Source organism: Micromesistius poutassou (genome assembly GCF_964030765.1).
Source record: "Micromesistius poutassou genome assembly, chromosome: 11".
Taxonomy (NCBI): Eukaryota; Metazoa; Chordata; class Actinopteri; order Gadiformes; family Gadidae; genus Micromesistius; species Micromesistius poutassou.
The window spans coordinates 3252491-3265201 of record NC_140281.1 but is presented as its reverse complement, the minus strand read 5'-3'; the positions used below and the strand labels follow the sequence as shown (position 1 = coordinate 3265201).

Genomic DNA, 12711 nt, shown 5'->3' with positions numbered 1-12711 from the left:
TATGATATTATAGTTTTAATACAATATTGCTGTAACTAAATGTGTATTGTGTTTGAGTGTCTCGGTTCAACTACGTATTGTCCAATAAAAGACTTTAAGAGGACGTTGTTCCTGTGGTTTGACCTCCCTGAATGTTAAGGTCCGGGGGGGTCTGTAAGGTAAAGATGGCGTGGGTGGGGTCAGGGTCAGCCGGGGTCCAGAGGTCAAACCCTGCATCTTTAGCTCCTTCCACAACCTTCTCCAGGAAGCCCCGCTCCTGGTCGGCACTCAGGTCCAGCAGAAACCTGCAGTCAACCACACAACACACCACATAACATGAAACATCCACACAACACACCATACAACATGAAACAACCACACAACACACCATACAACATGAAACAACCACACAACACACCACACAACATGAAACAACCACACATGAAACAACCACACAACACACAACATGAAACAACCACACAACATGAAACAACCACACAACACACCACACAACATGAAACAACCACACAACATAAAACAACCACACAACACACCACACAACATGAAACAACCACACAACATGAAACAACCACACAACACACCACACAACATAAAACAACCACACAACATGAAACAACCACACAACACACCACACAACATGAAACAACCACACAACACACCACACAACATGAAACAACCACACAACACACCACACAACATGAAACAACCACACAACACACCACACAACATGAAACATCCACACAACACACCACACAACATGAAACAACCACACAACACACCACACAACATGAAACAACCACACATGAAACAACCACACAACACACAACATGAAACAACCACACTACACACCACACAACATGAAACAACCACACAACACACCACACAACATGAAACAACCACACAACACACCACATAACATGAAACAACCACACAAAGCACAACATGAAACAACCACACAACACACCATACAACATGAAACAACCACACGACACACAATACACACTAACACAAAACAACATACCTTTAACACACCCCGTATAAATACACCTTCAACACACACCTATAACATCAACACATGCATTGTGCATAAATCACAAATAACTGCCTATGCCGGCTGCAGGTAACTGAAGTGGTCACCGTGGCAACAGACTTCCTCTCCTCACCTGACCAGCTCCACGACCAGGACGCCCCCTGGAGAGCAGATCTGCTGCAGAGACGATCCCAGCTGGTGGGCCAGGCTGGAGACAGAGAGAGACATGTTAGTCTGGACCCTTACCCCAACCCGAGTGACCTTGGGCTGCAGCTGTTCTCCAGACGGAAGAGATGTAGATCATGGGTTTTCTTCTGCAGGGCGAATTCAAATTGCTGGCAGAACGGGCTGGGGGGTACCCAGTCTAGGTTGGACCTTCAAGCCTTAGTCTACACACTGAAACTCTGGAGTCTAGTGTTACATCTCAGTGTTTCTCACCCAGCTGACAGGTAGATGCGGTGGAAGAGGTGGGAGAAGGTCTTCTTGTCTGGGAGTCTGGAGAGCGAGTCCAGGGGCAGGAACGTCACCGAGACCCCGCTGGGGCGTAGCAGACCTGGGGGAGGTCCGGAGTTACACACCGCGCACTAACACTTTCATTACTATAACCATAACCCTTTCATTCAGAGCCTTCAAATGCATGAAAGGGTTAGAGGAATGACAGGGTTAGGGTTAGAGGGATCAGGGTTAGAGGAGTGACAGGCTTAGGGTTAGAGGGATCAGGGATTGAGGAATGACAGGGTTAGTGTTAGAGGAATGAAAGGGATTGAGGAATGACAGGGTTAGGGTTAGAGGGATCCGGGATTGAGGAATGACAGGGTTAGGGTTAGAGGGATCAGGGACTGAAGAATGACAGGGTTAGGGTTAGAGGGATCAGGGTTAGGGTTAGAGATTGAGGAATGACAGGGTTAGGGTTAGAGGGATCAGGGTTGGGCTGGTATTACCAGGGGTCGGTGTGATAGTCGGGGTTTCCTCTGCATCCTGCTGGGGGGAGTTGGGGCGTTTCCCCCTAGAGGACAGAGACTGGAACAGTGCCTGGACGTTGGCAAACGAAATGTCTTGGGCCGTCTGGGGAAGATGACGTTATAGTAACACAATCAGTTATCGTAATATCCAGATTATGCTAATAAATTGAGATTTAATGTCCTAGATTCGTCATATTATGATCATAAAGCTAACTAATTATTGAGCATTATTTGACATAACATCCATTGGATATATGTATTTACACTTCTATACAATTTGATGTACAGTATTTAATATAATCTGGTTTGATGTATTAAATATTAAGGTGGGTTTGCCTTGATGTGGGATCCATTTTCAGTCTTCAGGAGACTCTGGTCTGGGGTCTCGACCCCAAAACACAGGTAAGGACTGGTCACAATGTCGCCCCAGTACCCTGTTACAGCAACCTTGTCCCCCCTCTGGAACACACACGCACACACCCACATCCATAAACATTTTGACACAATATCCATTGAAAAATAATAGTAGTAAAGACCAGCATGTGAAAACTAGCAGTAGTAAAGACTAGTATGTGTCAGTTCAAAGTAATAAATACAAACGTGTGAGTACTAGCAGAAGTAAGAACTAACATGTGTAAGTACTAGCAGTACCGGTAGTAAATACCAACATGTGTGAGTATTCGTTTGGAGAGTAGAGTAGTGTTGGTGGTCTGGTAGACGCCCTCTCTCATCTGAAAGGCCACGCCCTGACTCCTCCATCCGAAGTACTGCTGTTTGCTGATGACTCTGCCCTGCATGGTAAAATAACTGTATTTATACATCCCTGCATCAACCAGTGGCCACTCTACTGCTTAAGTGTAGTTGTGTTGGTATGTTTTAGTCAGGTTAGGGGGTTTAGTGTAGTTCCAACTCCTCTGTGGTGAAGCTTCATGGCCAGGTCAGTATGTTTAAGTCAGGTTAGAGGTGGGTTTAGTGTCGTTCCTACTCCTCGTTGGTGGAGCTTCATGGCCAGGTCCCAGTCGAAGCAGCCCTTCCTGGCGTCGTACCGGGTCGCCAGGTGCTGGCGGACCCGGGCGTCCCAGGCCTTGGTGATCGATACAGAACCAGACCCCTCTGGATACGGCTTGGCCCACGTCCTGAAGATACGGACCAGCTCGTCCTGCTCCCGGAACTGAGGAGGAACGTCCTCAGTCATACACCATTCCTGTTTTCTAAGGTGGTTTCAGAGTTTGGTTTTTCTCTCAAATGTAATGGAAGTGGTCTGCTGAGAAGATGTGAATGTTTCAGACAGGGGCAGCGTTTACATTGGTCCTCTTGTGCCCTATATAGTGCAGTATTTAGGGTGTCACTCTTTGTCACACAGTGTACAAATCTGGTTCCCTAAATAGGTCACTAACTTTTTTTCCCCTTTTTTCCTTTTTCTTCCCTTTTTCCCTTTCCGGAGCTCGGCCAGGGTGCAGCACCCACCTTGAGCAGCGTGGTGTCGAGGCAGGGGTGGGGCTCCGTCTCCTGAGTGTCTGTGACGTAGTCGTAGAGACGAGCCGCTGCCTCCCTCACCGCTTCCCCCGTCTCACTCCGCAGCTCGCTGTTCCCCAACACTTCCAGAAACATCTCAGCCTTCTCTGAGCTCAGGAACACATAAACCAAACATCACCACCTCTTCAACAGACTTTAGATTTCAATCAACATCACCTCGGCTAAGACAACATATGACAGATACAGGACGTGCATGGGACCCAACCAACTGCACACTTAGAAGACTCTGAGCACACCAGAATTGGTGATCCTTTGAGATATTATTTATTTATTTATTTATTTATTAACCTTTATTTAAAGACCGGGTAAACCAAGAATAATTATGGGTTTTGAGTTTATAATACCACAGGAAAATATATTATTAACCACCCTGCCAAATTTGAAGGACTAAAAAAATCGCGAAGTATATAAAATTATGCTTCAAAGTTGATGAAAAATGAGCAGTAATCCCTGGCTCAGGACGGTGGGGGCGTGTGCGCTGCAGGCCAGGAAACCACGCCCATCACCGGAGAGAGACCGTCTTCGGTCGGAAACTTAAATAAAGTAAACGAACCGTTAACGTTACGTTTCCCACTGTGGCATCCAGGGAAGATGCACCAACGAGGTTGAAGAGGCATAACGGGCAAGCTAGCTGCAAACTGACAATTCAAACCAGACTCGTGAGCGGTAAAACCATAGACGGGTGAAACCACAGAATGCTAGTGCGCGGTTAATGTATTTATACCTAGAGGGCAGCAGGGGGCGGGTCTACATCGAAGACCGCTTTACGTAAAGCGGTCTTCGATGTAGACCCGCCCATTTTAAACCTGCACACAGAACATTCTCTGAGGCCTAGCTCCTCAAGGAAATGATGAATGGGAAAAATATTTTTTACATGTTTTGAGGGACACATTTAAGGCCTAATTAATATGATAAGAAGAAAAATACTGAATTTGGTTTACCCGGTCTTTAACCAGGCAAGAATTGCTTGAGATCAAATGACCTTTTTTCGAGCAAGGCCTGGCCAAAATGGCAGCAGTAAAATCTAATGAAATATAAGACAAACCTCAAAATAAAGCACAGAGAAAAAGAGACAAATACAGTCCAGAGGGTGAAGAAGGAGGAGGAGGCGGATACACACTAAAAGAACAATTTTGTGATGATGATAACATACTATGCAGTGAAACATTATCACACTCCAAACTTTGCCATTAAAAAACTTGAGCCGAGTGTGAGCCGAGTTTTAAAGTCATTAATAGTGATGAGTTCCTGCAATATTAATTATTGTATCCATGTTAAAGTTCACCCACTGTTGATGCTGGTGTTCTCCTCAGGAGCGAGGGAGAGGGAGAGGAGGAGGAGCTGACGTGCGATCACCTCCATGCTGTTTTCGATCACCCATATCTAGATAGAGACCAGGAGGGAGTCAGACATGTTCGGGCCAGGAGTGTCACTGGAGCTGTTGAAGCGACTGAGACTCACATGGAGGCTATCTGTGTCCTTTAACCCCGCGACGGTCTTCAGGATGTGTCTTGGATCGCTGCTCCCAACCAGTAACACATTAACCTCTCCATGCTGCTTCACGGGTCCTAAGGAAACACCAGGGAAATGTGACACACATCTAACGCTAAACATGACGCAGAAGTGACATAATGCTATGATTAAAGGTGACATATTATACCACCAGGTGTGAGTGTGATTAGCCCGTACAAGCCGTTTTGAAAATCAGCCTCTTCTGACATCACAAGTGGGCGTGTCCACCTAGATCTATGACGGATAGATGAGCAACGTTTGCTACAGTCCACTGGGTAGGCTGGTAGACTGATCTATCCAGCACACATCTAGGTGGACACGCCCACTTGTGATGTCAGAAGAGACTGGTTTTCAAAACGGCTTGCTATGCCTAATCAGTATCACACTCACACCTGGTTGTATAATATGTCACCTTTAAAAGAGACGCTCACCTGTCGCCGTGAGGTCGCGCGCGGGGCTGAATCCCCACCAGGTGACGCTGCCCGCGCCCTCCACACTGCGCGAGCTGCTCATCCTCGTCTTCAGACTGAACACAGACGGTCAGTTCACTTCACACACTTTACTACCTTCTGCTGTGCTACATGATATGAATATAGTTACATTAATAGCATTATTACCTATCTTTACATACTAAACTAGACTTGGATTTGGTCTGCATTCCGTTAGCCTACACATGATGAAACACCAAAGTAAATACGGCTTTAGTTACCACAGCGCTTCAGGTAAGTTAAGGTTTCTGTTCATTAAACTTTGGGCACTTGATGTTAATATGATTTGTGTAAGTTTAACTGTAGATCCGTTATGAAGTGTCTGTTAATTAGTGTTAAATAGGGAATTCCAATACCCGCGTATCGTTTCGACACAATTCACAGTAAGAGTTAATATCGGTCCACGTGTTTATGCAAGCTCCAGCTTGCATAAACTGGAGTTTTTAATGCTTCACATTAATGCTTCACATTAATGCTTCACATTAAAGCTTTAAAGACGGCAGAACCAGTATTAAGAAAAACGTACCCGCAGAGTCCAGTCTAACCGATGATGAACCTTTGATAACGAACCGACGTCGACCCCTAATAGTGCGGGTACTCTAAAGTTAGTGGTAGTTGCTAAGCGACAGCTGGAAGGAGGATAAATGTCGCCCCCCAGCGACGGGACAGAGAAAGACACCAGGAGAGGAGGGTCAATGGTTTTATTGGTTTATGAAGCCTACAACATCTTTTAAGGTCATTGTAACATCTACGCACTGTATTATTACATCAGACAGCATACCATTCAAAGTACATATAGATACTTGACAAACACGATTCAATACAGAGAACAAACGTATGAGAATGAGATGGAGTACAACTGTATCTTCAATGTGAGGGTGCAACAGATTAATTTCTACAGATATCACTTTCCAGTTAAACATTCAGATAATACGGCACACACACATATAAACATACACACATATAAACACACACACACACACACACACACACACACACACACACACACACACACACACACACACACACACACTAAAACAAACTAAAACAGAATAAAACAGAATATGTAAACACGGAAAACAGGATTAGGGTAGTTGTAAACTGCCATAATTAACAGACACTGTATGATGGAATACTGAGTTATATATTTGATGTTACTTTAGGTAAGATTTAAGAGCTCTTAATTTGAGTGTAATTCCTCAGAAATGCCAAAGCCTTCCATCAGATTTGTGCGAAGTGCTCTGTCAGAAAATCTCTTCTGGCTGACTGCGTGGCGGCCTCTTAATGAGATCATTTAGACTTAGACCTGTCAATCACATGGCAGATAGATTTGATCACTTGGGAGGTAAAAATTCCAAAAGCCACATCTCTTTCGGAATTACGACTCTCTTTACAACTCATAAACCTTACCCACACAACATGTTTAAACAACAAACAGTATTGCTAGCGGGGTTTAGCCTTCAGCGCTGCCTCCACCTCCTCCTCTGGCAGCAGCGTGTGCCACTGCGCTACGGGGCGCCGCGGGTTCGCCAGCATCTCGGACCAGTGGCGGAGTCCGACGCCGGTCGCCCCATAGCCCATGAAGCTCTTGCCGATGGGGTCGTTGCTGCCAAGCTTGTCGTAGTCGAACACGGTGATCACCACCTGCACTTTCTGGATGTGGAGCAAAACGGGTTGGTCAAATCCACAGTACTTTATTTTTTTTCTGGGGGAAGAACTGAGTAGTAGAGTAGAGTTTGTTGTAGGCCTGGGCGATATGGCTGAAAGACATATCACGATATAACTTGATCATATTGATATCGATAACTATTGATAATTGTAATGACCTTAATATGACCTTCCACTGTTCTTCATTGATAAATACTCCAATGTCGTTACAACAATGAAAAACACTCAAATATTGTGAATAAGTATGGAACCGTGTTTGTGTAACAAACCCAGCTGCTAGATTCAGTGGTCCAGTCTCTTATCGATATACATTGAACATGTTTTATATTGATATTGATCAAAAGTCTATCACGATACAATAATTTATTGTTTTATTGCCCAGGCCGTTTGTTGTTGACGAGGTTAAACTGGTTTCACCTGGATCTGCTCGAAGGGAACATCGAAGCTGAAGCTCTCGTTGAAGTAGGGGTTCAGGGTGTTCTTCTTCACCGTTGTCTTCTTCTTCTTGATCCTCTTCCCGTTCTGCTGCAGGACAATCTTCACAAAGGGGTCTGACAGAGAAGAAAACGAGTTGTTAGCATGCTGTTTCTGTTCACCCTGTCATCACCACCCTGCTGTCATCACCACCCTGCCTGCTGTCACCACCACAGTCTCCACCTCTCCATGCAGTCGTCATTACAATTTCACCCTGCCATAACCACATGCTGTCATAACCATCCTGTCATCCCCAGAGTTTCACCCTGTCATCACCACAGTCTCTGCCAGTCTCTCCCACCCTGTCACCACTGTAGTCGTGAAACCCTATTTAGTCTTTCAGTGATGAATGATGGTCATAGTGTCATGGATGACCTGATAGTCCTCCCACATCCATCTTCTTCAGGTTCTTGGCCTCCATGATGTTGACTGTGAGTTTCCCGGCAGTGGGGACGTAACGCAGAGAGATGCAGATATCTCCCAGCAGCTCTTGCTAACAAAACAGAAGAAGAAGGACATGATTTCAGTTATTGATTCTGCAACCCTGGAGAAACTCTTACTCTGAAATGCTTCACCTATCACTAGGAACTTGGAACTTGTTACTATAGGGCTGACCTCATTTTACGCATGTAGGTATTAATACTAACTACTTACTTGGCAAGAATCAACATTTTCATTGTTTCAGTTTCAAGGCACAGTTACTGGTTTCGTGGTTACTTCGGCGGCCTCTGAAATACATGACCTAGATTCAGAGGAACGGGGAGGATGAACCGTACCTCCTCCTTCTCTCCGCTCTCCACGTCTCTCCAGGTCTGCAGGGGCTGACCCAGGTCCACACTGTTCATGGGGATCTTGATCTCCCCGATTATGTCATGTTTGGAGAAGCGGTCGAAGTCAAACACCTGCAGAATCAGGGTCTTCCCTCCAAGCTCTGCATACGGGATCTAGAAACGGGCACCGTCATCACTACCACCATCAGTAAGACTTTATCTATACCAACAACAATATGCACAGTGACACTATAAATATCTACAAATAAATTCTGCAGTAAAGTCTGTAAAACATCGGTAGTATCGTCTGTTGTAATGTCTGTAGGAACGGCTGGAGGCACCTTGAAGATGAAGGTCTCGTTGAAGACTGGGCACAGGTTCTTTCGCTGGACCTTGGTTTCAAACTTCTTCTTTTTGTCCGGTAACAGGAACACCTTGACATAGGGGTCTGACGTCCCGCCCATATCCATAGCGGCCAGGTCCTGGGCCTGAAGTATCCCCACGATGAGCTAAGGAGAGGAGACGCAAACATATGACCGGTGAGGATCACAGCCGGGAGGTGATGTTCAAGTGAATAAACATGTTTTTGTAAGGTTTGTTTGCGTCTTTAAAACGACTATTACTACTGTGACAAATTTAAACATCTGTAACATCCATATATCTAAAGAGAAATAGTCGATGGAGCCGATGGGACTAGCATGCCTTGTTTAGACAAAGAGATGGCGGAAAGGACTTCTTTTGATGTCACTGGACAGAGCAGTGTCCTACCTGTGCATCCGTGAAGTTGTAGTCCAGGGAGAACTCCAGTCTACCCAGCTTCTCCTGCTCTTTCTCCTCCTCCCCTCCCTCCTTCTTCTCCTCCCCCTCCTGTCAGAGTCAAACAGTGGATTAGATTAGATAATATGAAAAGTGTAAGGAAGATGTTAGGCTTGTAGAAAGGGGCAGGTAGGACAGTATGGTGCGCTATGGTCTCTCTACCTTCTCCCCTCCCTCTCCATCTCCTTCCTTGGCCTTCCGTCTCCGTCCACCCTTTGAAACTCTCTCCTTCTTGGGCTTCTTCTTCTTGGCAAAGCACTTCTTGAAGACACAGAAAATGCAGCAGGCCACCAGAAGTATCACCACCACCACAATGGCTCCCACTGCCCACATCGGCACTGTAACAACATGAGACCATCATCACTGTAACAACATGAGACCATCAACACGGTAACAAGACAGATGCAATCAACACTGGAACAACAGATTTACCATCAACACTGTATCAAAGTCCATCACACCTAGCAAGATATAGATATAGATCAACACTGTAGCAAGATAGAGACCATCAGAACGGTGACGAGAAAGAGACAATCAACACATAAGACCAGCAACACTAACAACATAGATACCATCAACACTGTAACAACATAGATACCATCAACACTGTAACAACATAGATACCATCAACACTGTAACAACATAGATACCATCAACACTGTAACAACATATATACCATCAACACTAACAATATAGATACCATCAACACTGTAACAACATAGATACCATCAACACTATTAAGATAGAGACCATCAAAACAGTGACAATAAGGAGAAAATCAACACTGTAACAACATAGATACCATCAACACTGTAACAACATAGATACCATCAACACTGTAACAACATAGATACCATCAACACTGTATCAAGATAGAGACCATCAAAACAGTGACAATAAGGAGAAAATCAACACTGTAGCAAGATAGAGACATCACCACTGTAACAAGGTATAGACCTTTGACACTGTAACACGATAGACACTATCACTAGTGTTAAAAGATGAGACCATCAACTCTGCAACGATATAGACCATCAACACTGTAACAACTGGAGACCATCAATACTGAAACAACATTATACCATTAACGCTGTGACAATATATAGACCATCAACACTGTAACAAGATAGACCATCACCACTTTAACAAGATATAGACTATCAACACTGTTGACTATCAACACCCGTGATCTCTGGCAGGTCCATCTAAAAGCCACAAGGTGGCACAACCGAGGAAACATCAACACAATACCAACAGCACAAAGAGGGTGGATGCTGCTTGAAGCTGTCTGTTCTATCATGATAAGGTATTGTAGACCTTACCATGAAACAATGCCTCTCTTCTGTTAGCATGTCTTAGTTACAGCACTTTTTACTACTCCTTGCTATACTCATGTCATTTAGCAGGAGCTTAGATCCATGGAGGTTTTTAGAATACATGTTATTAAGGAGCAGTCTACTTCTTGCTTAAAGGTAGTCGACATGTCGAACACAATAATCACTACTACCTCCTGCCCTTATAAATGTTACGAGAAAGACTCAATCTGGTCTAACTGTGCACTTCTTTCAAGGTACAGCACTATGACAGCATCTAAGAGTCAGTGTTGTGCATGAACTAGTTCAAACAAACTAGTTCATTGAACAAGTTCATTTTTCTATGAACTTATCTTAACTTCTTGAACTTAGCATATTTTTAACTAAAGAACTTGAACTTGAACTAGGTCGGATTTTGTGACATTCTGAATTGATGCTTAGGTCCAGATGACATGTTTATTAAATATAGTTACTGCCTTAGTTGTGATAAATGAAACAGGTGTACAAATAATATCCACAACAATTTGAGATTGTAGTGATGGGCATCTGGTAATGGAGAGGATTCCTTTTAAAAGATAAGCACAGAATACTCACTCCCACAGTTTTTCTTTGGTGTCTAAAAAAACGTAATGAACTGAACATGAACTAGTTCAAAACTGAATTGGTGAACTATGAACGTGAATTTATTCATTTTCTTTTGTATGAACTGAACTTTGAACCAGTTCATGTGAAGTGTGAACTTGCACAACAGCTGCTGAGAGTATCGTATTCCTGACTCACTTGGCAGGTGGGTGATTTCGTTGAGGAACTTGTCCTTCATGTGTTTGTAGTCATGGTGGTGTTCTGGGTTGTGTTCTGGGTGGTGGTCTGGGAGGTCTGGGTGGTGCTCTGCGTGTTCGTGCTTGGTGGGCTCCGTTCTTTCCTCAGATTCTGGTTCGGAGGGTTCCACAGCCCTCCGAGCCCGGGTTCCGATGCTGACCAGCCTCATGTTGTAGCTGGGACATGACACACACACACTGGGTTAGACCGGTTCAATTGGGCTGGAGGGGACGCATAGCTTCATGTAGATACAAACCTTGTCTGACTACATGTCTACTATGTATTACTACTAGTACGACATCTAAGACTACCCTATATATTAATATATTTATAGTATTTTAATGTGTGTTTGTGTGTGTGTGTATGTTTGTATTTGTGTGTGTGTGTGTGTGTAATCCAGTAGTCCAGGCTCCATGCCAGATGCTCAACATGGCCGACCCTAATCCCTCTGTTGCTCTGTCACATCAAGCATCTCTCTCTCTCTCGCTCTCTATCCCTCTCGCTTACTCTCTCTGTCTACCTGCTTCACTCTCTCTCTCTCTAACTGGATTATGCACTAGGCCCTAGGGTCTTTTATGGCTCATCCAAAATGTCCCTCAGAGTTTTGATGTCCTGTCTGTGTCCATCTATCAGTCTGTTGACTGTCTGTCTGTTACTGCCTTTAGATGGTAATGATGATGATGGTTGTGGCGGCGATGATGATGATGATGGCGGTGGTGATGATGATGTTGATGGTGGTGGGGGTGATGACATTTCCTTAGAGTCTCAAACAGCTGTCAAAGAGGTAAAAATACAGTTTCTCTCATTGCCATAATATGAAGCAGCAAACATCAATCCTACACACATACTGTAGATTTTGTTGTTGCTCCAATCTATCAAGATTTAGTCATCACTGATTCTGCCTCACACTGGACGGTACATCTAGTGGACTTTCTTTATTTTCTTTATTGACAGACTCAAGGTCCAAATGTAAATAGCTGACTATAGTTTTTCTATAGCAAACTTTAGGTGGACTGTAGCAGCAGTCCAAATATGTTCAGCTGTTGCTGGCTATTGAGCAGTTAAAAGTCTAGCGATATTCAGCTGTAGTCAGCTACAGAGCAGGTGACAGTAACAGCAATTTAAAAGTCCAGCTATAATCACTATTGTCAGCTATATTCTATATGCTATCCTTGGCTATAGAGCAGCTATAGCTGGTTGACAATGTCATGCAAAGCTGATTGAAATGGGGGATTATCAAAAGATTCCACTCGTGTTTGTTTTCTGTCCTATTTTGTTTACAAACTATGCTGAGCCTAGATTATTAAATTAATATAAAATATA

At 44.1% G+C, this 12711-nt stretch overlaps 2 protein-coding genes across 3 annotated transcripts; both read right to left on the bottom strand.

Moving 5' to 3' along the window:
* Nucleotides 1–94: 94 nt before the first annotated feature.
* Nucleotides 95–5553, bottom strand: dnaaf3l (dynein axonemal assembly factor 3 like; the record flags this gene model as incomplete). The annotated part of the gene is made up of 11 exons (XM_084475722.1): nucleotides 95–284; nucleotides 1164–1238; nucleotides 1469–1583; nucleotides 1972–2095; nucleotides 2329–2451; nucleotides 2661–2783; nucleotides 2978–3163; nucleotides 3460–3614; nucleotides 4818–4911; nucleotides 4990–5096; nucleotides 5472–5553. The coding sequence occupies 11 exons, from the start codon at nucleotides 5551–5553 to the stop codon at nucleotides 95–97; spliced, it is 1374 nt and encodes a 457-aa protein (XP_084331848.1).
* Nucleotides 5554–6971: 1418 nt separating this feature from the next.
* syt5b (synaptotagmin Vb) lies at nucleotides 6972–11557 on the bottom strand (the record flags this gene model as incomplete). Of its 2 annotated transcripts, none has more annotated exons than XM_084475242.1 (8): nucleotides 6972–7181; nucleotides 7614–7747; nucleotides 8046–8163; nucleotides 8447–8614; nucleotides 8782–8949; nucleotides 9209–9307; nucleotides 9419–9594; nucleotides 11350–11557. In XM_084475242.1, the coding sequence occupies 8 exons, from the start codon at nucleotides 11555–11557 to the stop codon at nucleotides 6972–6974; spliced, it is 1281 nt and encodes a 426-aa protein (XP_084331368.1). The 2 variants fall into 2 exon arrangements, with proteins under 2 accessions (XP_084331368.1, XP_084331369.1); XM_084475243.1 differs by having other exon boundaries at nucleotides 8046–8160.
* Between the last annotated feature and the right edge of the window lie 1154 nt (nucleotides 11558–12711).